At 40.2% G+C, this 24,300-nt stretch overlaps 2 protein-coding genes across 3 annotated transcripts; both read left to right on the top strand.

Annotated features, from left to right (window-relative positions):
• Window positions 1-419: 419 nt before the first annotated feature.
• LOC110536040 (AT-rich interactive domain-containing protein 5A) lies at window positions 420-8,246 on the top strand. 2 transcript variants are annotated; one of them, XM_036935873.1, is made up of 7 exons: window positions 420-527; window positions 1,986-2,068; window positions 3,483-5,042; window positions 5,268-5,320; window positions 5,917-6,014; window positions 6,111-6,270; window positions 6,396-8,246. In XM_036935873.1, the coding sequence occupies exons 3-7, from the start codon at window positions 4,889-4,891 to the stop codon at window positions 7,659-7,661; spliced, it is 1,731 nt and encodes a 576-aa protein (XP_036791768.1). In that variant the 5' UTR covers window positions 420-527; window positions 1,986-2,068; window positions 3,483-4,888; the 3' UTR covers window positions 7,662-8,246. The 2 variants fall into 2 exon arrangements, with proteins under 2 accessions (XP_036791768.1, XP_021477220.2); XM_021621545.2 differs by having other exon boundaries at window positions 4,887-5,042; window positions 6,396-8,245.
• An 82-nt stretch (window positions 8,247-8,328) lies between these two features.
• LOC110536039 (DNA replication complex GINS protein SLD5) lies at window positions 8,329-12,411 on the top strand. The gene is made up of 8 exons (XM_021621543.2): window positions 8,329-8,664; window positions 8,819-8,905; window positions 9,001-9,114; window positions 9,219-9,316; window positions 9,450-9,538; window positions 9,691-9,781; window positions 11,325-11,429; window positions 11,798-12,411. The coding sequence occupies exons 1-7, from the start codon at window positions 8,557-8,559 to the stop codon at window positions 11,419-11,421; spliced, it is 684 nt and encodes a 227-aa protein (XP_021477218.2). The 5' UTR covers window positions 8,329-8,556; the 3' UTR covers window positions 11,422-11,429; window positions 11,798-12,411.
• The last annotated feature ends 11,889 nt before the right edge of the window (window positions 12,412-24,300 follow it).

Raw genomic sequence — 24,300 nt, 5'->3', positions numbered from 1 at the left:
ACTGATCAGATCAAATGATGACATAAAGAGCCGTTGTGTTGAAATGCCGTGCGATGTTTATTAACAGTGAGAATCGCAGAATGGTGAACTTACTAAATGACTGAGAGTTTGACTGTGTGATATTAGATTGCTTCTTGTGTAAATATTTTCTGTCTGGATTTTTAATGATTTGACTACAATGATCAAATATATCATCTGTTTTTGTTTTTTCATCTGTGTAGACTAGTCTAGTAAAACACATAAAATATTGCCTCAGGTAATCAATCTGAGAAAGGCTACATGAGAGTAAACAATTATAAAAACTGTGCTTCAATGTGCCTTGAGCCTATTATTAGGTGTTCAGAAAGCTGCTATCAAAAACTCTAACTCCCAGACTCACTTGCTGTCCCCCGAGACATGACGAACCAATGATGATCCACTGAAGACGTCTTATTTCGAGGTGTGCTGAATTAGAGGCGCTTCTTGAATAAGGTTGTGCTGAAACAAAGTAAACGATCTTCGGGATTCAACGTATTGTTTTGTAATGAGTAAGTATTTATTTTTAAATGTTAAGTACCATCAGCTTTCATTGTTTTAGTTGGAGAAGAATCTAAATGTTTTGGCAAATACACTTAGTTATAATGATGATGTAGCCTGGAAATTGTGGCACTGTTTAATAACATTTGCAATCAGACAACAGCCTATTTTTTTAGTAACGTCGATCACACATTCACATTTTAATAATCCGAAATAAATGTGATGAGAGGTTGTGAAATTGTGCTTAAGGTAGAGGATATTGTAAGGATGCAAGTTAACTGACAAAGTTTTTTTTAATAGAGACATAAATTACAAGCATGTACGTACGTTCATACATGACAAGGGAAGTTTATGCAAATGTTATAATTTGTATATTAAATTAACTTTTTCGTTTAATAAAAAGCACTAAGCAGAAACATTTGAAATGCCTTATTCAAGCAATATAGAAATATTAGTAGCATTCCTAATGACTGGTTTGGAGCTTATAACACTGGAATACAACCCAGATATGGTCAATTGCAATTTATCAAGACTTAAGCAGGTTACTTTAAACTGTAGATTCATTTGAATGAGATAGGAAAATACTTGTGATTCATTGGAAGTACCTCAATTACATATCTTTTTCTTTAAAAAAGTCCTTCATACATTGACCAAAGTACATATTTGAACAGATGAAATAGAGAAGTTCTATAGAAAGCATGATTCATGCTGTAAACCACAGCTCAGGAAATGGCTGATCTCGAAAGAGAAGCATATATTGGGTGAGGAAGAGATAAGAATGTGGTTGTTCACAGTTCATGGACATTGACAAATACGTTTGACAGTTGTCAGGATGGAACATGGACCGATTCGCTTTCAACCATTTTATGTCGTATACATTCGGATCAGTAATAAGGTTTTTCTCTGGCAGCTAACAATGACATGTTGTACCTAAAAATGATGTAGGGATTTGGTCTTGGGTTTGGTGTATGATCATTTGTTTTCATTTATTCACCAACACATGCAAATGAAAAACTGAAAACCAAATAAAACTGTATGCCTTTTACATTACATTTCTCATTTTCATTCATGTTGTAATGCTTTCATATCAGGAAGGGTACCACATAACTGCGGTTAGACTCATAAGCAGGAAGTGGTTTTGTAACCATGTGGTTTTATATTAGAACTGAATTTTCTTTTGTCGGTACTGGAGTGTGTGTTAGTTTACAAAATATTCAGTAATAGATCACAAGTCCACTCTTTCTTGCTGCTGGCACAGGACTGGAAATGCAACCATAGGGGAACTACAGAATCAGCCTTTCACATAGGAAGGGTTTTATTGTGTCTTGTTCTGGATCACCTGGTCTGCCTGATGATGAATATGGGACATACACCATTCTTTGCTTACAGTTCACACATGCCCTGTATGGAGTGGAGGGTGTGTGCTCTCGCATAGTTGTGACGATTTTTCCCCCTGTGTTCTGTGGCAGTATTAGATCCTGAAGGGGAGCGAGACACCAGTAAGAGACCAGTCAGGGAGGAGGGCAGAGGTGTGGAGGGGACACTGAACCAGGTGAGACGAGACACTGTCATTTATCACTCATAAGGACTCCAGGCAGCTTGAGACACTTTCAGTACGCTCACATCCTTAATTTCTTATTTGTGTTTCATTTCCCCACTGCTTTCAGTTCTCTATTTCTTCAAAAATCAAATAAGCATATAAACTATTAGGCTTGTGTAAGGGGTGAATTTTCTCTGAAACATTTAATGTTTTCTTCTTCTTTACAGAAGTTGTAAAATAACAAAACCACAAGTCACCTGAAGTCACATGCATGTCTTCTCTGATATGTCTGAATTCATGTGTGGCCATACAATTTAAAAACACAAATATATCTAAAGGGAATGATTTCTACAATTAGAAAATTAAATGGAATGTGAAGTACAGAGGCTACCGAAAGTCGAGAGTTTGTTATTGATAAGTGTATTTTATGTTTATGGTTTGCGTATGTTCATTGTGGCATAAATTCACAATTTTGTTTTGTCATCATCATAGGAAATAATATTGCTAAGTGTCATGTTGCAATATCACAAGTCTGAACGTTTCAGCTTATTCACAAATGAGTAATAGGAGGAAGGTGATTATTTTATGTGGGAGTTAAGTGGGTGGTGTATTATGGAGTGTGAAAGAATATACATACACATTTCCCTGTAATCTATCTACACATACAGAAACTGCAGGAGTTCCACTCAGACACACTTCTGGTAATTGAAGATTTGAAAATAAAAGTTAGAGCAGAGAAGCATCAACTTTCCAAGACACTGATCTGAGATGAAAGACTGTGGTTTCTGTGGTGACAAGTGGCCTGTTGATAGCATCAACCTGGCACCAATCAACGTGACACCAATCTCCTACGCCCTTTTCCAAAATGTGAATGTGGGGGAAATGTAGAGGCTGTTTACTGACAGTCTTTCAGCGCGATATTCATGCTTATTTTAGTGTGTGGTTTACTGTGATGTATATTGTATGCTGGGCTTCTTGACTCGGACTGCAGTTGTTTCCTGAATGAAACCAATGTCACATGGAGCTGACTGACATCTCTCTGTTTTGTGGTCCAGCCATGAATAGAATGCATTTACTCAATATAGTATACAAATAAATGAACAACTGGCTTGCTTATCTTATAGTACTTACTGTAAACCTGTTCCATAGTCATGTGCAACTAATGCATTCCGTTTTTAGAAAAATACTATTGAATATTTTCTGGAAATGTATTGCCCTATATGACTAATCCATATTCCAGTCATACATGCTTTGTCTTTGTTCTTATGAAATTTGCATTGTAACTCATTGACTAACAGATTAGATGTGAAGATGGCTGTGTATGTCATTAACAATTATTCTACAACTCTGTAAAGTACTTAACCATTTAAAAATATATATTTTGTTGAAAATGACCTAAAACGCAACGTAACTCATCTATCCATAGCAAGAGAAAGAGTTGCAGCTGGCCAGTCAAGGCAGGAAGAAGAAAGTGAGAGAGCATTGCATGGTGTTAGTGGAGAAGCTCATGGATGAACGATGGGCTGTTGTAGCTGGGAACTGTATCTATGGGACAGCTGTAAAGAGCTGTGAGTCAGTCAGTGCTATCCCAAATAGGGGCCTACATCTTCACTATGACTCACCACTGGGTCCCGCTTCTCGGAACCAGTAACCACAGATAGGAACCTGATTCAATATGAAACTCTGGTTGACTTTTGCCTACAGTGCAGCATACACCACCGAAACAAAATAGTCTCTGTATTTGGTGATTCAGACTGGGATATTGTATTTAACATATGTTTTCATTTTCTACTCTCATTTGATGTAAATGCAATAAAAAAATATCAAACCTCTACACTATCTGTCCATAACCCTGTGCAAATTGAACCTGTATGAATGAACCTGTATACAAAAACCAATATTTTCCCTTTCAGAATTTGGACTGTTGCCAAAAATGATATTTTGACAATATTTATAGTACAATCAAATTATGATACGGTATCAGCCGTTTTGGGAATTTCAGCTTCCTATACTTTTGTTATGTTAGTAAGTGTTAGTTTGATCAGTTTAAAGTGTCATATACACTTCTCATCCTGACGAGTGCAGTGAATTTGAGGACATTTATTGGTGAGCACTGGGGTTAATTTCTGCTTGCCTCTACTGTTTCATTTCTCATTTGGTATCCACCGCATGTTGTGACTTTTCTACTCGTTAGTGTTTGCTTACACAAAGCTTAAACAGAGTTCATAATAATCAATTCCTGAAATATGCCTCTGAAAACAACTCTATGCTACACCAATAGCACTACTGATAATTGCAAACAAAATGTTCTTACTTCACTTTTTTTTGCATGGAACAGATTCTAATCATGTGAACTACTTCCTACGCTACTCAGTCTTTGTCATTTCTAAATTACATTCATCCCATTCACTTTCATGTCAGTGGAAAATATATGTGTAACAAAGGGCTTGTGAGTAAAGGCTTTGTGGGGGAAAGAGGCCTTTCATACTGTGTAAAAAAAACTATTCATACCTTCATATTTGTTATTACCAGGTCTAGACCATATGTCTGTTGGTTTCCCTTTTGTACAGGATGTATGGTTACTTATTGAAAGGGGTGGTAAAAGCCAACTCAAATTCTAGTTGTCCAAGAAAGGACAAGTAGTCTGAGAACAGACTTTGTTGCAATCAACAACATAAAAATTATTTCCTATTTTAAGATTGGTTTATTTGCTCATTGCAGTTCTGTTTTGAATAATTACATGCAAAGTAATAGTATGCATTCCTGGAATTGGATTTGCATTTCTATAATTTCTCTCCCTCTTTTGTCGTTCTGGTGGTCTCTACTGCAGCGATGGAGATTTCTGACTCGGCCAGTGACTGTGAGGAGAGTCCCAGTTCTAGCCCAATGGAGCCAGAGGAGAGGTCCTTCACAGCAGGTTTGCACTGTTTCATGAAGGACCGTGGCACACCCATCGAGAGGATACCACACCTGGGATTTAAGCAGAGTGAGTCCATGTTCAAAGCATATAGCCATAGCTTTATCACTCAATCTCTATCTGCATACATTATTATATAGATTCATTTCCTCTGCTCAGAGCACCTCAATCTCGAGCGTAGTTTTAAGTAAATGCATGTGTTAAGACCATCTCATCATACTGTAGCTTCATAGCGAACATTATTAATTATATCATTGTGCAATGTCCCCATGGAGTTCAAATTTCTACTTGCAGTTAACCTGTGGAAAATCTACAAAGCTGTCGAGAAGCTTAGTGGTTACGACTCAGTGAGTACACCCATATATAGTACAGAATCATTCAATATGTTCACCAGACATAGGTTGTTGCTGTTTTTTTACACTTGACCTGATTGTTGATCATACATACAGAGATGGCAGTGGCAGCTACTCTCCTTGTATATATGTGTTATGTTGTCAAAGAGACCACGCAGCTTAGCATCTTGTGTGGCACATTAGCTTTAGTTGACAGGATGTTAACATGATTGTTCCTACCACATTAAGAGCCGAGTCCACACTAGGCTGCCAACATGAACCTGGCCATGTAGCCTACCGTTCTACTGCTTTGTTCTCTTTGGCTGAATGAAGTTTCCACTCTGTGGCATGTGTACACGCCCAATGCGCTGAGAGAGGAAGGGTTTCTCTGAAATGCCACTTGAGTCAGATTTCACAGGAGCTTGGCCAATAGGACCTTGTTCTCTATTTTAGTAATGGGCCATTCATTTAAGCTCCCTCTATGTATTCTTAATTAGTTCCAAAATACAGATTAAGCATTGTCTTATACTGTACGTCAAATATAGGAATAGTGATTCTGGATGAGTGTCTTAAAGGTGCATGTTTGCTCACTATGGTGTATGATCCAACAGGTGACATCGCGGCGGCTGTGGAAGAATGTGTATGATGAGCTGGGCGGCAGCCCAGGCAGCACCAGCGCTGCTACCTGCACCCGCAGACACTATGAGAGGTGAGGACAGATACTGCTTTGCTCCCGCTAACCTGTCAGTCAAATCACTCCATCTCTACCTGTTTTCATGGTGTCATCTGTTTGTGTTAAATACAGGCTTGTTTTACCCTTTGAGAGACAGTTGAGGGGGGAGGAGGACAAACCTCTGCCTCCAAGCAAACCGCGCAAACAGTATAAGAGGAGTCCAGACGGCAAGGGGAGCAGGTCTGAGGGCAAGAGGAAGAGGCCCCATCTGGAAAAGGAGACAGACTCTGAGGTACCTCACCTTTTACCTGTTAATGGCCATTGTCATAACAAAGTCACTTCCTGTTCTTTATTACTCCTGCCTATGTACCCCACCTGTATGAGTGGAAATGACCTCTACATGTTGTCTTGTTACAGGGCCAGGTACATTCTACTCCATTGTCTCCATGGACTACTCCATCTGAAAGCCTCCACCCAGACCATCCTCCACCAATCAGTGAGACTACCGTGTGTGACGACCTCTCTTCCTCAGCATGCACCCTATCCGGCCCAGCCCAGGGCCCTACCTCATGCCCCTGGAGAGGAAGTCAGCTCCAGTCTGCTGCTGCAGATATCATCTCTCCTCTGGAGAAGAAGAAGCGTATGGCCCAGGCCAGCCTGAGCGAGTCCCAGGACTCACAGAGCGCCAGACAGGGGGACTGTAAGGGTAGGCCCTCTGTGATCCACTGCTCCCAGTCCCCAGGGCTGTTCCTTCCCAGCCGGACACGCACTACCTCTGAGGGCTCTCCTCTCCCTCTGTCCTCCTCCTCCTCCCGTAGCCCGTCCCCCTACTCCATCTCTTCTGAGGACTGTCCAGCACTAACTGAAGACAGGCCCCCAGTACCAAAACCAGAAGTACCCCTTCATTTTTCCAGCAACCCTGTATCTGCCCACAGTGGGGTCCACAAGCCTCAGACCTGCAGCCCTGATGTCAAGGAATATGTTGGCTTCCCTGGAGGACAAAGAGATTTCCCTCAGGTCAGCCCCCTACCAGTTGAAACTGTCTCTATCAAAGGTCGAAGTAAAAACTCTGTATGGAGCCCTGTCTGCAATGGGAGTAACAGACATCCAGCTCACCAAATACCCCCACCAACGTCTTGCACATATACTGTGAGGTCTTGCTTGGTTCCATCAACCTCTAGTTTCACCAAGGTTTATCCCAAGTCTATGGAGTCTTTGCAGCCTATACCCTTTCAGCCAGGTTACACATTCCATCAGAACCCAAATAGGCCCATGTTGCATGATGACCGTCTGATCTATAAGAAGAAACTACAGATGGTCCCTCGACATTATCAGACGGAGAAGAAGCAGAAGTCCAGGACAATGTTGCACAAGCCACTTCCAACTCAACAGCCTGTGTTCCATCCTAATGCCAGCATCCCAGTGTCCTACCTCATCCCAGCCTATGACAGGACAAGGGGAGACTCTGGGCAGAAGCCACCTGTACACCCTCTCTTTATACCTACCCACGTCAGACTGTCACAGTCCCAGACCAGCCCTATGTACCACCATGTCCCAACGGGACACACACATACTTCCTCTTATGAGCCTGCTCTCTACTCCTATCCCTTTCACATTCCTATGTGTAATCCCCATACTGGATACAGCATCACTGGTGTGCATTATCCTCACACCAGGCTTTGATAGCCCCACTCTCAGACTCAAGGCCTATTGACAATGTGACAAGTCAAACAGAGATAATGACAGTACCTGCTTCGTTCTAGACATTTTCAAAACTTGCCTCGAACACTGCTGCATTCTATGTGAGTGATCAACAGGGAAACATTGTTGTGATTGTTATGCTGAGACGTGCTCCCCTCCATGGCAACTGACAGAATTGCACTGATAAAAAGGACTATACTTTCTGTATTTGTAACAATAACTTTGAGGTTTACTGCTATGCACATGTGCTTTTACAGTATGATCCAATCATTTTACATTGATATAATATATGAAACAACACAGATTTATTTTTCTATTTCTGAATAAAATCTAAAACTATTCCTGTCTCATCCTAGCCTGTATTCTTTGGTAAGTAACCATGGTATTTTTTTCTACAATATTTGAATGACATTGGAGCCAAATTAAACTTCAAATTAACATGCTCCGTGATAAATGTTTGAGAAATGGGACATAGCACTTGATCCATGGAAAATAAACTACTGTTCATTAAATTAAATATTTCATAAATGTCCCTAGCACAGGGCAATGCCAGAGCTGAAATAAACATAGTTTTGCAAATAATACTTGTATTGTATTTACTGTAGGCGTAAACCAAACACTGCGCGTTTGTTGCGCACGTTTGAATGTCTCCGAGGCCTTCACGCGTTGTATTCCGTTGGCGGGAACTTTAACCGGAAGTGTGTGGTTTTTGTTTGTTGTTTCTGTGTTGTGCTGTCGAAATCGAGCTTTACAGTATTGTTATTTGTAGTTGTAATGTAGAATGTTAACATTCTGCGTAGTTCAGCAGAGTACCAACGTTTTCTGGTCTGCCGTTGAATAATTATTGTAGACTAAGCAAGTCCGCTGAAGAGCAATCATGTCGGATGCGATGTCTGATGATCATGATGCCAGCGACATGAGCGGAGGAGATGACGGCCAAGAAGATGTGATGACTCCATCGGAACTGATTAGGAAACTGGAAGAGGTAGATAACTAACTAACTAACTAGCTAGCTAGCAATGTTCACTATACTGTAGCCAGACACACATGTTTTGCAATGCACAGATCCTGTCAATACAAAAAAAGAATGCTACTCTATCATTGCGCGTGTGTGTGTGTGTGTGCTCCTCTGTCCCCAGGCTTGGCTGAATGAGAAGTTCTCTCCTGAGCTTCTGGAGAACAAGTCAGAGAGGGTGGAGTGTGTGATGGAGCAGCTGACTCACATGGTAAATGGTGGTGGGGTGCAGCAGCTGTGTCTCTGTGAGCATGAAGGTTCCAGTAATAATAACAGGACTACTACCTTGTGTGATTCTGTTGACAGGAGGCCAATCTGCAGCGGGTTAGGAAGGGTGATATGAAAGCCAGTGTCCACCGCATGGAGATTGACAGGATTCGCTATGTCCTCAGCAGCTACCTCCGCTCTCGCCTCCAAAAGGTAACAACATCCCAGCATGGTGTTTGATGATGTTCTTATGAGAGGGACTATAAATCAACGCTCGGGCTGACACCGTTCTCTCTGGTCCTTTGTTACCTATGTAGATTGAGAAGTTTTTCCCTCATGTCCTGGAGAAAGAGAAATCTCGAGCGGAGGGAGATGCTTCGTTCCTGTCTCCAGAGGAGTTTGCCTTTGCCAAAGAGTGAGTGTTTTGTTGACGTTGCCGTTTGTGGTTATAATGACTGTAGCTGGACGAAAGTCTGTGCGTTGTTTGAATGTCTTATTTACTTCCATTATTACTATCGTATGTGCTGTGTTCCATCTCTTCCATTCAGATATTTGGCCAACACAGAGACCTATCTGAAGGCTGTAGCTCTGAAACACATGCCCCCAAATCTACAGACAGTGGATATGCTAAAAGCAGGTGAGGCCTGGCAAGGTATTATTTACTATAAACAATATTCTGATGGGCTGCTTGTAAAAAATATCAGTGGCATAATGTTTAATGTGCATGGATGGAAGCATTGTATTCACATGCCACATGATTAACTCCCATGTGTAATGATGTGTACCCAGTGCCAGAGCCCTGTCTGGACTCCTTTGTGTTCCTGCGTGTGAGGGCGAGACAGGAAAACATCTTGGTGGAACCTGAGACAGACGACCAGAGGTACAGTATCACATGAGCATTGGACTGATTGATGGGTGCTACAGCTTCACGAGAGCAGCTCCATTTTTATTTGGAAAGGCTTACTACTATCTCATTTTGATGATGAAGTATCAAGATTCAAGAATAAAGTCATGATTTGGATGTTATTTATGCAGCATATGTGGCAGAATATGTCTGTATACAGTGTCTTGCAAAAGTATTCATCCCCCTTGGCATTTTTCCTATTTATTTGCATTACAACCTGTAATTTAAATAGATTTTTATTTGGATTTCATTTACTGGACATACACAAAGTAGTCAATTGGTGAAGTGAAATGAAAAAAATGACTTGTTTCAGATTATTATTATTATTATTATTATTTTTTTTTTTTAAACCACTGAAGTGCTGCATGCATATGTATTCACTCCCTTTGCTATGTAACCCCTAAATAAGATCTGGTGCAACCAATTACCTTCAGAACTCAGATTAGTTAGATTTCACACAGGTGGAATTTATTTAAGTGTCACATGATCTGTCACATGATCTCAGTGTATATATATATATATATATATATATATATATATATATATATATATATATATATATATATATATATATATATACACACACACACACACCTGTTCTGAAAGGCCCCAGAGTCTGCAACACCACTAAGCAAGGGGCACCACCAAGGAAGCGGCACCATGAAGACCACGGAGCTCTCCACACAGGTCAGAGACAAAGTTGTGGAGAAGTACAGATCAGTGTTGGGTTATAAAAAAAAATACACTCCCCAGAGCTGGGCTTTATGGAAGAGTGGCCAGAAAAACAGCCATTGGTTAAAGAAAAAAAATAAGCCTACACGTTTGGTATTCGCCAAAAGGCATGTGGGAGACTCCCTAAACACATGGCCATCAAGGAAAATGCTACGTCTGGTGCAAACCCAACACCTCTCATCACCCCAAGAACACCATCCACACTGTGAAGCATGGTGGTGGCAGCATCATGCTGTGGGGATGTTTTTCATCGGCAGGGTCTGGGAAACTGGTCAGAATTGAAGGAATGATGGATGGTGCTAAATACAGGGAAATTCTTGAGGGAAACCTGTTTCAGTCTTCCAGAGATTTGAGATTGGGACGGAGGTTCACCTTCTAGCAGGACAATGATCCTAAGCAAACTGCTAATGCAACATGCGAGTGATTTAAGGGGAAACATTTAAATGTCTTGGAATAGCCTAGTCAAAGCCCAGACCTCAATTCAATTGAGAATCTGTGGTATGACTTAAAGATTGCTGTACACCAGTGGAACCCATCTAACTTGAAGGAGCTGGAGCAGTTTTGCCTTGAAGAATGGGGAAAAAATTATTTTAATTCCAGGTTGTACGGCAATAAATAGGAAAAATGCAAAGGGGGGTGAATACTTTCGCAAGCAACTGTATATGTGTTTTCTATTTACTGTTACTATCTGCAAGAATATACCAGCGTACTCCACAGATATTGTTTTGTTATTTATTGATATTCCTGGTCTTTTACTATTTGACATTTTTTGTCCATTTTCTTTCAGAGAGTATGTTGTGGATCTTGACGAGGGTTCTCAGCATCTGATGCGGTATCGCACAATAGCACCTCTGGTTTCAAGTGGAGCAGTACAGCTAATTTAACTGTCAAGGTACTCAACTAATAGGCCACACTGTTTTCCCTCATATCTAATCTATGACACACACACACATCCATACTATGTTTTTAAAATATGTTGGAGTGTGCATGATTCCAATCCAAATCTTACGTAATAGACTGCTTTGTACTGTCATCATTTACATTTTTAGCCTTTGCTTTTTGCCCTGAACATGGTCTCTTGGCAGGTAACCAAGTTGGATTCTCTCTCTTAGAACGTTTGCTTGAACAACGCGTTACCAACACAACGGCAATGCGGCAATTTGCCTCTGAACTGCAACACAACAGGCAGTATATTATGCTAGCACGTTTGCAGATCTGTCTCTGTAATAACATAGGCATACTCTATTTGGTCTGTTTTAGGTCCCTCTGTCCTTTGTTCAGTTCCACTTGTGATGGCTGATGACCAGAGGAACACTGACTCCCTTCATTGAACATTGCCTATATTGATTGAAGTGCATTGAGGAGGGCTACATGGGTGTTATTTGTGGACTACCAACTCTTCAGGAGCCGGGCATGAACTGGATTGTCTTTTAAATATGTTACTGATTTACGTACCTGAGGACACTCATATCTCTCACATGAAGCCTGCTTTGAGTTGTAATGGTGATCATTGGATATATAGGAGGCTATAAGTGAGAGAGACTTGAGGATGACAGGAATACAATCATGTTATCTACATGTACATTATAAGGTTGAGTGGCACAAACAAATATAGTGGGTGTGTTTGTTGCTTGTACAATAAATGCGATTTGAATGGTGTAGAGACTGTCTCAGTGGTCATGTACAGTGTACACATATAATTGCCATTTGCAATTATATGTGAGAATACTCTTGCTTTCCAACCACGATGCAAGCATGCCATTGCCATACATGAATTTGTATTTAGAGTGCTGTTGCTGCCTTGGTCTTATGATGTGGTCTATTTCAAATCTGGGTGTGTGAATTGCTTAGACCAATAGAAATAAAGATGTAGATTTATGTTTATAGATAGACTGATATTAATACTTTGACTCCATGGTATGATGTCAAGTCCCCTGTTTTGGGGACCTGTGTGTTTCTGGTGCCGGTTCCGATCGCTTAAATCGATATGTGGACACAAAATGGCTTGCATTGAGCGGTAGCCCTGATTTCTCACGGATAGGAGTATGTCTCTTCTGCCTTTGTGAAGCATGATAAGAAATCTGACACCACTTGAAGCTGGGATATCCCTCCTACCATTTAATTTGGTCTTCCGACTGTCAACTCCTGCCTGAACCCTACGTCACAGCCGCTAACAATGCATATTCCTGGAATCCTTACATCGTAACGCAGCAGGAGAGGGGATTTGTCGCTGTAGCACATTCAGAGGTCGGTTTATAGCCAGCAATCTAAAGTAATTCATAGATTTATGTTTGTCATAGATGGACAAGATTAATATGAGATGAAAGGTGAGTTCCTAACGAGTTCTGGAAGCCAAGCTAGAGCTCTTGAGATGTTCACAGTGATGGGGGCAGACGTGTAGATCAAGAGAGACCTTTAGAAAATATGTACACTTTCTCTAACACTAAATATATAAATATGTCTTTTACAGTTATACTATAGTTAGAAAAAGTACAAGTCATTTCAAGTCTTATGCACACAGTTTTGTGGAATAGTAAATGTATCATATTTGTACTGTGTATTTGAGCTTGTGCCCTCAACTGACTATACCTAACTATTTTTACCAGAAAGGTGAGATTTGAACCTTTCTTGGAGTATGCAGTGTTATTGTTTATGGCCCTCTCATGACAAATCATTACTTTTGGGGACTACGTAGAATACATTTTCAGTTACATTTAAGAGGTTAAGTCTTTAGGAATAGGACCTTTTCTCACGTTGCCCCCTAGTAAATAATGGTTGATCAGCCATAAGCTGTGCACCAACGGTCCACAAAGACACAAGCTGTTTGTAGGTGAGAAGAACACGCCTGCATCATTACATAAATGAATCTTACACACATCCAATGATGCCCAGAATCCCTCTCTTTCTATGCATCAGTAAAAACATCTCATTTGTGTGATCATTTATGAAAGGTCATGCACATACAAACTATGTACTGTACAGTACCTTCAGGAAGTATTCATACCTCTTCACTTATTCCACATTTTGTTGTGTTACAGCCTGAATTCAAAATGGTTTAAAAATACCCCATAATGACAATGTGAAAACATGTTTTTTGAAAATGTTAGCACATTTTTTGAAAATTAAATGCAGAAATGTCTCATTTACATAAGTATTCACACCCCTGAGTCAATACTTTATAGAAGCAACTTTGGCAGGAATTACAGCTGTGAGTCTTTCTGGGTAAGTCTATAAGAGCTTGCCACCCCTGGATTGTGCAACATTTGCCCATCATTCTCTGTCAAATTGGTTGTTGATCATTGCTAGACAACCATTTTTAGGTCTCCATGGATTTTCAAATACATTTACACTGAGTCTCCAAAACATTCTATGACACAGACTGACCAGGTGAATCCAGGTTAAAGCTATGATCCCTTATTTATGTCACCTGTTAAATCCACTTTAATCAGGAGAGGAGACAAGTTAAAGAAGGATTTTTAAACCTTGAGACACTTGAGACATGGATTGTGTATGTGTGCCATTCAGCTGGTGAATGTATAAGATGAAATATTTAAGAACCTTTGAATGGGGTATGGTAGTAGGTGCTAGGCACACCGGTTTGAGTGTGTCAAGAACTGCAACACTGCTGGGTTTTTCACACTATCAAGAGTGGTCCACCACCCAGAGGACATCCAGCATACTTGACCCAACTGTGGAAAGCATTTTAGTCAGCAAGGCCAGCATCCCTGTGGAACGCTTTCGACACCTTGTAGGGTCCATGCCTCAATGAATTGAGGCTGTTCTGAGGGAAAAAGGGCGTGCAACTCAATATTAGGAAGGCGTTCTTAATGGTTTGTACAGTCAGTGTAAGTCAAAACTGTAACTCAGCCACTCAGGAACATTCACTGTCTTCTTGGTAAGCAACTTCAGTGTAGATTTGGCCCTGTCTTTTTAGGTTTTTGTGCTGCTGAAATAAAGGTGGATTCATCTCCCAGTGTCTGGTAGAAAGCAGACAGAACTAGACCTCTAGCATTTTGCCTGTGCATAGTGCTATTCTGTTTTTTTTAAACCTGAAAAAAATCATGCCCTTAATGATTACAAGCATATCCATAACATGATGCAGCCACCAGTAGACTTGAAAATATGGACAGTGCTACTCAGTAATGTTTCATTTTGGATTTGCCCCAAACAGAACACTTTGTATTCTGGACAAAACAATTACTTGCTTTGCCGCATTTCTTTGCAGTATTACTTTAGTACCTTGTTGCAAACAGGATGCATGTTTTGGAATATTTTTATCTGTATACAAGCTTCCTTATTTTCACTCTATCAATTGGGTTAGTATTGTGGAGCAACTACAATGTTGTTGATCCATCCTCAGTTTTCTCCTTTCACAGCCATCAAACTGTTTTAAGATGACTATGGGCCTCATGGTGAAATCCCTGAGCAGTTTCCTTCCATTCCAGCAACTGAGTTAGGAAGGATGCCTGTCTCTTTGTAGTGACTAGGTGTATTGATACACCATCCAATGTGTAATTAATAACTTCACCATGCTCAAAGGGATATTCAGTGTATGCTTTATTTGTATTTTTTTTTTACCAATCTACCAATAGGGGCTCTTCTAAGTGAGGGCATTGGAAAATCTCCCTGGTCTTTCTGATTCAGTCTGTGTTTGAAATTCATTGCTCGACTAAGGGACCATACAGATTATTGTGTGTGTGAGGGGTACAGAGATGAGGTAGTCATAAAAAGAATAATGTTAACCACTAGTCCACATGGAACTTATGTGACTTGATAAGTAATCTTTTACTCCTGAACTTTCACTGAACAAAAATATAAATGCAACATGTAAGGTGTTGAAATAAAAGATCCCAGAAATGTTCCATACGCACAAAAAGCTAATTCTCTAAAATGTTGTGCAAAAGTTTGTTTACATCCTTGTTAGTGAGCATTTCTCCTTTGCCAAGATAATCCATCCACATGACAGGTATAGCATAGCAAGAAGTTGACTAAACAGCATGATCATTACACAGGTGCACCTTGTGCTGGGTACAATAAAATGGCACTCTAAAATGTGCAGTTTTGTCACAAAACACAATGCAACAGATGTCTAAAAATTTGAGGGAGTGTACAATTGGCATGCGGACTGCAGGAATGTGCCATTCATCTGCAGCCATCACCTCATGCCTCAGCATGATAATGCACGGCCCCATGTCTCAAGGATCTGTACACAATTCCTGAAAGCTGAAAATGTCCTAGTTCTTCCATGGCCTGCATACTCATCAGCCATATCACCAATTGAGCATGTTTGGGATGCTCTGGATCAACGTGTACGACAGCGTGTTCCAGTTCCCGCCAATATCCAGCAACTTCGCACAGTCATTGAAGAGGAGTGAAACAACATTCCACAGGCCTCAATCAACAGCCTGATCAACTCTATGCAAAGGAGATGTGTCGCGCTGCATGAGGCAAAAGGTGGTCACACCAGATACTGACTGATTTTCTGATCCACGCCCATACCTATTTTTTTAAGGTATCTGTGACCAACAGATGCATATCTGTATTCCCAGTCATGTCAAATCCATAGATCAGGGCCTAATTTATTTATTTAAATGGACTGAGTTCCTAATATGAACTGAAACTCAGTAAAATCTTTGAAATTGTTGCATGTTGCATTTATTTTTTTATTGAGATTATTTATGCTTGTCATAACAAAGGGGTTGAATATTTATTGACTCAATTTCAGCTTTTCATTTTTAATTCATTTGTTGAACTGTCCAAAACCATAATTTCACTTTGACATTATGGGGTATTATTGTGTGTAGGCCAGTGACCAAAAGCTAAATTTAATCAATTAATCAATCAATTAAATTCAGGCTGTAGCACAACAAAATATGGAAAAATTCAAGGGGTGTGAATACTTTCTAAAAGGCACTGTAGTTTCACCCACTATATTTGGACAAATATTGAATCATACATTGCCATTAATGCTGATATTGCAGAGCTTAAATGCTTGTGATTAAATATGAACTGAAGGTGATGCAAGTTAGAATGGGTCATGTTTAATATCTCAGTTTTTAGTAGTCATGGTTTTTCCGGTTATTAGGCTACATCTGGTTGACTCAATATCATCCGCTCAGGGTTCTTTATGGCTCATTGGAAAGATAATCAACCAAGGGTTGTAATTGCATCAGCGTCACAGTATGGGGAACTGCAGCTCATCCTCTTCTAAATAACTAGGTCATTGAGTAATACTGTGTGTGTGAGATAGTTTTGATGGGGAAATGATATGTCCCTAAGCAAAACCTTCTGAAGAGATAGACATAGTGGGGTTTTTATAGGAAGGTAGTGTGTTGCATCATTTGTTTTTTCTGAAGCATTTCAAAAGTAATATATTTTCATTACATCACCAGTTGAACTATTAAACTTTAATACTATGAGCCAGGGATCATCAAATAGATTCAGCCGCGGTCCGTTTTTTCATGACAGGATGGTCGGGGGACCGGAAAACCTAATTACAAATCATTTGTAGACTGCAAATTGACTGCAAGAAGCCAAATCAGATATGTTTGACTGAAACAGAATCATTTCAAACCTTGCTTACATTTGCATACAATCACATCTCTCTGTTATGCATGGGAATACTTGGTAACCGATTCCTTAAGTTAAAATCACTTGGAGCTAATTTCCTGTGGGTTTTACAGTCGTATGTCCAACAATACAAATTCCACAAAAAAATGCATTTTTTTATTTTAATTTTTTTCCCCAGAAGACTTGGGGGGCCAAATAAAACCACTCGCAGGCCAAATTCAGTTGGGGAACCCTGCTATAAGTCATACCAGGGTGGCGTGGCTGGAACGATGTCCTTCAAAGACTGAATGATTTGATCATAATAATGATAGGTTGGCTTCTTCTTGGCTTACTAATTTAACAGCTGAAAGAGAAGGGCTCACACTGCCATACCAGAGAGCTCATGGTCTTTGAGACAGAGTTTAGCTATGTGCTGCAGTACATGCCACAACACATTATTAGGCTACATCTGGTTGACTCAATATCAACAGCTTAGGGTTCTTTACGGCTCATTGAAAAGATAATCAACCAAGGGTAGTAATTGCATCAGCGTCACAGTATGGAGAACTGCAGCTCATCCTCTTCTAAATAACTAGGTCATTGAGTAGTACTGTGTGCGTGAGATGGTTTTGTTGGGGAATTGATATGTTCCTAAAGCAATACATTCTGAAGAGATAGACATAGGCGGGGTTTACAGAGAAAATCATCACTTGTTTTTTCTGAAGAATTTCAAAAGTGATATACAGTGCCTTGCGAAAGTATTCGGCCCCCTTGAACTTTGCGACCTTTTGCCACATTTCAGGCTTCAAACATGAAGATATAAAACTGTATTTTTTTGTGAAGAATCAACAACAAGTGGGACACAATCATGAAGTGGAACGACATTTATTGGATATTTAAAACTTTTTTAACAAATCAAAAACTGAAAAATTGGCCGTGCAAAATTATTCAGCCCCTTTACTTTCAGTGCAGCAAACTCTCTCCAGAAGTTCAGTGAGGATCTCTGAATGATCCAATGTTGACCTAAATGACTAATGATGATAAATACAATCCACCTGTGTGTAATCAAGTCTCCGTATAAATGCACCTGCACTGTGATAGTCTCAGAGGTCCGTTAAAAGCGCAGAGAGCATCATGAAGAACAAGGAACACACCAGGCAGGTCCGAGATACTGTTGTGAAGAAGTTTAAAGCCGGATTTGGATACAAAAAGATTTCCCAAGCTTTAAACATCCCAAGGAGCACTGTGCAAGCGATAATATTGAAATGGAAGGAGTATCAGACCACTGCAAATCTACCAAGACCTGGCCGTCCCTCTAAACTTTCAGCTCATACAAGGAGAAGACTGATCAGAGATGCAGCCAAGAGGCCCATGATCACTCTGGATGAACTGCAGAGATCTACAGCTGAGGTGGGAGACTCAGTCCATAGGACAACAATCAGTCGTATATTGCACAAATCTGGCCTTTATGGAAGAGTGGCAAGAAGAAAGCCATTTCTTAAAGATATCCATAAAAAGTGTCGTTTAAAGTTTGCCACAAGCCACCTGGGAGACACACCAAACATGTGGAAGAAGGTGCTCTGGTCAGATGAAACCAAAATTGAACTTTTTGGCAACAATGCAAAACGTTATGTTTGGCGTAAAAGCAACACAGCTGAACACACCATTCCCACTGTCAAACATGGTGGTGGCAGCATCATGGTTTGGGCCTGCTTTTCTTCAGCAGGGACAGGGAAGATGGTTAAAATTGATGGGAAGATGGATGGAGCCAAATACAGGACCATTCTGGAAGAAAACCTGATGGAGTCTGCAAAAGACCTGAGACTGGGATGGAGATTTGTCTTCCAACAAGACAATGATCCAAAACATAAAGCAAAATCTACAATGGAATGGTTCAAAAATAAACATATCCAGGTGTTAGAATGGCCAAGTCAAAGTCCAGACCTGAATCCAATCGAGAATCTGTGGAAAGAACTGAAAACTGCTGTTCACTAATGCTCTCCATCCAACCTCACTGAGCTCGAGCTGTTTTGCAAGGAGGAATGGGAAAAAAATTCAGTCTCTCGATGTGCAAAACTGATAGAGACATACCCCAAGCGACTTACAGCTGTAATCGCAGCAAAAGGTGGCGCTACAAAGTATTAACTTAAGGGGGCTGAATAATTTTGCACGCCCAATTTTTCAGTTTTTGATTTGTTAAAAAAGTTTGAAATATCCAATAAATGTCATTCCACTTCATGATTGTGTCCCACTTGTTGTTGATTCTTCACAAAAAAATACAGTTTTATATCTTTATGTTTGAAGCCTGAAATGTGGCAAAAGGTCGCAAAGTTCAAGGGGGCCGAATACTTTCGCAAGGCACTGTATGTGGATATTCCATTGAAAATCAGCTGTTTCCAGCTACAATAGTAATTTACAACATATTTTCTTAGCTTTATTTAACTAGGCAAGTCAGTTAAGAACAAATTCTTATTTTCAATTATGGTCTAGGAACAGTGGGTTACATGCCTTGTTCATGGGCAGAACGACAGATGTTGTACCTTGTCAGTTCGGGGATATGATTTTGCAACCTTTGGGTCACTAGTCCAACGCTCTAACCACTAGGCTATGCTGCTGTCTACCCTGTATTTCTGATAAATTTTATGTTATTTTGACAAACAAAAAAATAGCTTTTCTTTCAAAACCAAGGACATTTCTAAGTGATCCCAAACATTTGAACGGTAGTGTACGTTACCTCAATTACCTCGACTAACCGGTGCCCCCGCACATTGACTCTGTACGGGTAGGTACCCTCTGTATATAGCCTCGCTGCTGTTATTTTACTGAGGCTCTTTAATGATTTGTTATTTTAATTTTGTATGTTTTATTTATCAATTTTTTACTTAACACTTATTTTTCTTAAAACTGCATTGTTGGTTAAGGGCTTGTAAGTAAGCATTTCACTGTAATGCTTACACCTGTTGTATTCGGCACATGTGACAAATCAAATCCCACTACAATTTGGGAAACCATGCAGTTTATTAGGCTGTGGATGAAATAAATGAGGATGAACTTCACAGGGTGGTGAAAGTGCACAGTGGTCTTGATACTCCTTTCCAATAAATATCAAAGGTCTTATTCTGGTGACATGGATGCTTGACTGCATTTGACAAATAAAAATATTCTCACTCTTATCGATAATAATCTCATGTACACTAGCCTACTCGCACGGTATCTGCAAATGGTTGGCTAGAACGCAAAATGCCAAGTCCAGAGTAGTCATATTTGTTATTTAACGCAACAGGTTTTGGGACAAAACTATCGTTAGAATTGATGCGATGGAAACACATTGAACTTTAGATTTTTAGCCGGTACATGAAAACTTAAGAGAAAAAGTACATTTTGTGTGCACTATGTTGTCAAACACTGATTTTTATCCACGATATGTCCATTTGGTGAAAACACACCACTGGTGGGAAAACTGAAGTGAGAGACACAATAACTGGATGATTGGATTTTTTTTGAATAAACCTTGAGTTACAGCGTTTTTAGATTGACTGTTGCAATTACTGTTTTTAACTCACAATATATAGGTCCAAGGTTGCTTCATGACACGTGTGAGGTTTTTTCTAATTAAAAGTTTAAAATATATATTTTAGCAAATTCTAAAATCAGAATGTCTATGACTAATTGCTGTATTTTATAGTGTCATTCTAACTGACATCTATACCTTTATGATCTTCTTACTACAAAATATATCCCAAAACAACAGAAGATGGCCTGTACAACATAATAATTATTATATTATCTTGATGTTAATGATTTATCATGAATCTGTAGAAGATTATTCTTTTGTATTGACTTGACTCATCTTTATCCTACATAGGGTATTAATTATGAATGTTTGGTGATCAGTCTGTGGGACCTCTGGATATTGCTGTAAGGCTGTGGGACCTCTGGACATGGCTGTAAGGCTGTGGGACCTCTGGATATTGCTGTAAGGCTGTGGGACCTCTGGACATTGCCGTAAGGCTGTGGGACCTCTGGACATTGTCTTAAGGCTGTGGGACCTCTGGACATTGCCGTAAGGCTGTGGGACCTCTGGACATTGTCTTAAGGCTGTGGGACCTCTGGACATTGCTGTAAGGTTGCGGGACCTCTGGACATTGCTGTAAGGTTGCGTGACCTCTGGACATTGCTGTAAGGCTGGGGGACCTCTGGACATTGCTGTAAGGTTGCGGGACCTCTGGACATTGCTGTAAGGCTGTGGGACCTCTGTGTCACGTCCTGACCATAGAAAGCTTTTCCTTCTCTATGCTGGTTAGGTCGGGGTGTGCCTAGGGTGGGTCATCTAGGTGATTTATATTTCTATGTTGGCCTGGTATGTTTCCCAATCAGAGGCAGCTGTTTTTCGTTGTCTCTGATTGGGGATCATATTTAAGCAGCCATTTCCCCTTTGTGTTTTGTGGGATCTTGTAACGGCTGTCGTGGGTTGAAGAAGGTGAGGACCAAGGTGCAGCGTGGTACATGGTCATCTTTATTTATGAATTGAACACTGAATGAAAAAAACAACAAAAGACAATCAACGAAACCAAAACAGTTCTGTCTGGTACAGAATACAAAAACAGAAAACAACTACCCACAAACACAGGTGGGAACAGGCTACCTAAGTATGGTTCTCAATCAGAGACAACGATTGACAGCTGCCTCTGATTGGGAACCATACCAGACCAAACACAGAGAAATACAACACACAGACCAAAACATAGAATGAAAAACATAGAATGCCCACCTCAACTCATGCCCTGACCAAACCAAAATAGAGACATAAAAAAGGAACTAAGGTCAGGACGTGACAGATCTTGTTTTTGTGTAGCTGCCTGTGAGCAGCCCAGAACGTCACGTTTTGTTTTTCTTCTGTTTTTGTTTGGTGAGTTTATTTATTATTAAACATGTGGAATTCTACGCACGCTGCTCCTTAGCCCAATCATTATGACAAACGTGACACTCTGGACATTGCCAGAAGGCTGGGGGACCTCTGGACATTGCCGTAAAGGCTGGGCGACCTCTGGACATTGCTGTAAGGCTGTGGGACCTCTGGACATTGCTGTAAGGCTGTGGGACCTCTGGACATTGCTGTACGGCTGTGGGACCTCTGGACATTGCTGTAAGGCTGTGGGACCTCTGGACATTGCTGTAAGGCTGTGGAACCTCTGGACATTGCCGGAAACGACAGTGGGTGGTTCGAACTGCACCGTCAGGAATTTCAGTGAAGAGAGCAGGCTGCATATGGGCTTCCCACAGCCCTCTGCAGACTTCCTGTGTTTCCATGCCAGGCTGAAGGAGGGCATGGTTCTCCTGGAGAACTGCAGTGTGACTGCACTGGCCCTACACGGAACAGTCCGTATGAAGAACCTGAGCTTTCAGAGTGCTGTGTGCATCCCAATCACCTTTGACTCTTGGCACAGCCACCAAGAAGTGCCCTGTGATTTCCTGAAGGAAAGCTATGGTGTACCTGACACAGACATTTGAACTGGACATCACCCTGCCCAAGCTCCTAGATGAAAATATAGAATGATGTGTGTCTTATCTACCTGATAGGTACAGCACCCCATTCTGGGAAAATATCATTAGACAGAATTACAGCATCTTTGTCTCTGACAAGTCTAAGGCACACTGGGGCATAATCTGGACAACAGAAAGACTGCACTAGGTTACTCTGAACCGCACAGTAATATTTCTGTTTAGACCCCAAGGTGAACTTTAATATGCTAAAATGTGAAAAAGACCTGGCTACTGCACTACATCTAATCAGCTTATGAAATAAACTATTTATGTTTGAATTATGTGGATTTTCATATTTTTCACAGCGTGTGCTGCTTGTTTTCTGGAATAAAAGTAAATTGAATAGAATAGTATTGGAGATGGCTCTGTGCTTATTCCGTTTTAAACAATCATTGAAAACTTTTATATTTGCAATATTTCCAACATGGCTGGAGGGAAAGCCTGATGTTTTCTAGTCTTCTATACTTCTGTCAGTGTGCAATGCAATTCAATCCCCCCTTCCCCAAAACACTTGTGAATACTGGACTATATATAAATTGTGCGTTCCTGTATTATACTTAAGCTCAAATGTTCATTCTATTCCACTGAGCCATGTACTTTATGTTTGTATTCTTATATTTTATTATTTCTTATTGTTGCATTGTCGACAAGGAACCAGCAAGTAAGCATTTAGTTGGACGGTGTATACCATGTGTACATACTACTAATACAACTTGATCCCTCAAAGGAGAGAGTGAGATAATCTTATCCCAGTCTTGTACTCTCTAATGCCCACATGACTAAAGCCTGGTATCATACGCTATAGGGATCAGGTATTGTTCCTGTGGTATTATCCTTCCATAGATCTAGACAGCCAGAGACACAATATCGTTACTTATCGACTAAAAGACAAAAGGAATGATGGCAGAGGCAAGCTGTGACTGGACATGCTGCCCACTCAGAATGGGTCCCTGTGTACATGATGATCAGTGTTCTAAAGTACTTAAGCAAAAATACTTTAAAGAACTACTTAAGTCATTTTTTGAGGTAACGGTACTTTACTTAAATATTTATATTTTTGACAACTTTCACTTTTATTTCAGTACAATCCTAAAGAAAATGATGTAATTTTTACTCCATACATTTTCCCTGACATCCAAAGTACTCGTCACATTTTGAATGCTTAGCAGGACAGAGAATGGTCCAATTTGCACACTTATCAAGTGAATATCCCAGGTCATCCCTACTGCCTCTGATCTGGCGGACTCACTAAACACAAATGCTTGGATTTTAAATTATGTCTGAGTGTTGGTGTGACCCTGGCTATCTGTAAAAAATTAAGAAAATTGTGCCGTCTGGTTTGCTTAATATAAGATTTTTTTTATTATTCTTACTATTACTTTTGATACTTAAGTATATTTTAACAACTACATTTACTTTTGGTAAATCCAGAACTTGCACAGTTGGTGGCTGACTAAATACGTTTTTGCCCCACGATATATTTCAACAAAATACTTTAAGACTTTTACTCAAGTAGTATTTTACTGGGGGACTTTCACTTGAGTCATTTTCTATTGAAGTATCTTTACTTTTACTCATACTATACTATGAGTATTGAGTACTTTTTGCACCACTGTACATGATTCACAGCTATTGTGTCACTCTGAAAATGGTTTAGTAATGTCTGATCA

The sequence above is a fragment of the Oncorhynchus mykiss genome, chromosome 11, assembly GCF_013265735.2.
Source record: "Oncorhynchus mykiss isolate Arlee chromosome 11, USDA_OmykA_1.1, whole genome shotgun sequence".
NCBI classification, from domain to species: Eukaryota; Metazoa; Chordata; class Actinopteri; order Salmoniformes; family Salmonidae; genus Oncorhynchus; species Oncorhynchus mykiss.
Note: the sequence above shows the minus strand (reverse complement) of the source record. Positions and strands in the feature narration are given on the sequence as shown.

Excerpts from the sequence above, each read along its gene's own strand:
- LOC110536039 (XM_021621543.2), top strand. The coding sequence starts at position 8,557 with ATGTCGGATGCGATGTCTGATGATCATGATGCCAGCGACATGAGCGGA. Across the intron at positions 8,906-9,000 it reads TGGAGCAGCTGACTCACATG|GAGGCCAATCTGCAGCGGGT; the intron begins GTAAATGGTGGT and ends TTCTGTTGACAG. Across the intron at positions 9,782-11,324 it reads CCTGAGACAGACGACCAGAG|AGAGTATGTTGTGGATCTTG; the intron begins GTACAGTATCAC and ends ATTTTCTTTCAG.
- LOC110536040 (XM_036935873.1), top strand. The coding sequence starts at position 4,889 with ATGGAGATTTCTGACTCGGCCAGTGACTGTGAGGAGAGTCCCAGTTCT. Across the intron at positions 5,321-5,916 it reads AGCTTAGTGGTTACGACTCA|GTGACATCGCGGCGGCTGTG; the intron begins GTGAGTACACCC and ends ATGATCCAACAG. Across the intron at positions 6,015-6,110 it reads ACCCGCAGACACTATGAGAG|GCTTGTTTTACCCTTTGAGA; the intron begins GTGAGGACAGAT and ends TGTTAAATACAG.